The 1,393-nt window shown below is 32.7% G+C and overlaps 1 protein-coding gene across 1 annotated transcript in view; it reads right to left on the bottom strand.

Moving 5' to 3' along the window:
- Positions 1-1,289: 1,289 nt before the first annotated feature.
- The window catches only part of LOC102840778 (olfactory receptor 14J1-like), a 1,636-nt gene continuing 1,532 nt past the window's right edge, over positions 1,290-1,393 (bottom strand). Inside the window, exon 2 of the mRNA XM_006872844.1 lies at positions 1,290-1,313. Within this exon, the coding sequence (XP_006872906.1) occupies positions 1,290-1,313 (24 nt within the window). The remainder of the gene's footprint in view (positions 1,314-1,393) is intronic.

The following is a 1,393-nucleotide window of genomic DNA, read 5'->3' on the forward strand; positions in this document are numbered from 1 at the left end:
AAAAAAAAAAAATCAAAATGTGAAGCTATTGTTTCTCAACATCTCCTCCATCTAGTTCTATACATTTCTGAAAATGGTGTTTCCATCTCTGTAAGTCTTTCTTGAAGAATTATGCACTCTCCCATTTAAAGCACATCAAAATGGCAATTTTGACATCCTGAAGAGACTCAAATCGTGTTCCTTTCAAATGTTCTTTGAGTTTAGGGAACAAAAAGGAATCAAAAAGGCCAAGAGCAGGGATATAAGATGGATCAGATAAGTCTTCCAAATGACATTCTCATAAGACAGAAATTTCTTGCTCTTTTCAAAGAATGAATAGGTGAACTCTGGTGATGGAAAATATTTCCTCTGTGCAACATTCCTGGCTTTTTTTTCTCACAAATGCACTTTTCAATTTTCTTAAAACTTCCTAATAAACCCTCACAATGGTCCTATGTCTTCTAGAAAATCTATCAAGCTTTCTCCTTTGGAACTTCAAAGAGCAGTTTTCGTAACTTTTTGAGCTGATTTTGCTGCCTTGAAGTTAGCTGGCCCTGTTTCAAGCTCACCAGTAGCGCCTTGGAAATCCTCTACAGGGTCATTATGGGTTGGAACTGACTCCATGGCTTTTAACAACAAAAACAACAGGCCCCTAGGAACTCAAGGTTTTGATTGGACCTTTTTTTTGAAAGCACCTTAATGAGATAACAGAAGTGTATTTACTGAGAAAACTTGTCTGCAGCCATTCACACATCACAGAGACATATTTAAATATGTTTTTTTTAATATAAACCAGTGCATGTATGAACTTACACCCTAATAGTAATCATTTTCATTGACACTCATCTACATTTCAAATTGTAAGTGGAGAAAATAGCCTGAAAGTTAAATAAGAGACAAAAGTCTTTGTGATAGAACAATTATCACATTTATTAGAGTTCTAATAAAATTGATAAAAGATAAACTTTGTAAAAATGAATTCAATTACATGAATGAGAAATCAGTATTAATATGTTTAATCTCTTGAGATGTCACAAATTTTTTTTAAATGCCAAAGAAAAATTTTTGCTGCTCAAAAAATGCTAAGCCCCCACAATGGACCTTGGTATATCAGTCACTTAGTAAGTTCTCAATTAATGTATCTTGTCTGAACTAAGATCATATGAGACATATGGGAGAATTGACATGACCATGCCTTGTTAGTGGCCGCATAAAGTGGTTTAATACTGTTGGAAAGTCATGTAGTTATATGTGTACAAGAGACTTGAATTTTTATACACATTAAATTTGCAACAATATTGAATGATACTTCAAATTTTAGCATTTTCATATAACTGAAATACAGGAAATAACATCTTTAGAAAATAGACAAATGATTAAATGTACTACAATATGAATTCCATTGAGACTATAC

The sequence above is a fragment of the Chrysochloris asiatica genome, unplaced genomic scaffold, assembly GCF_000296735.1.
Source record: "Chrysochloris asiatica unplaced genomic scaffold, ChrAsi1.0 scaffold00213, whole genome shotgun sequence".
In the NCBI taxonomy this organism is placed as follows: domain Eukaryota; kingdom Metazoa; phylum Chordata; class Mammalia; order Afrosoricida; family Chrysochloridae; genus Chrysochloris; species Chrysochloris asiatica.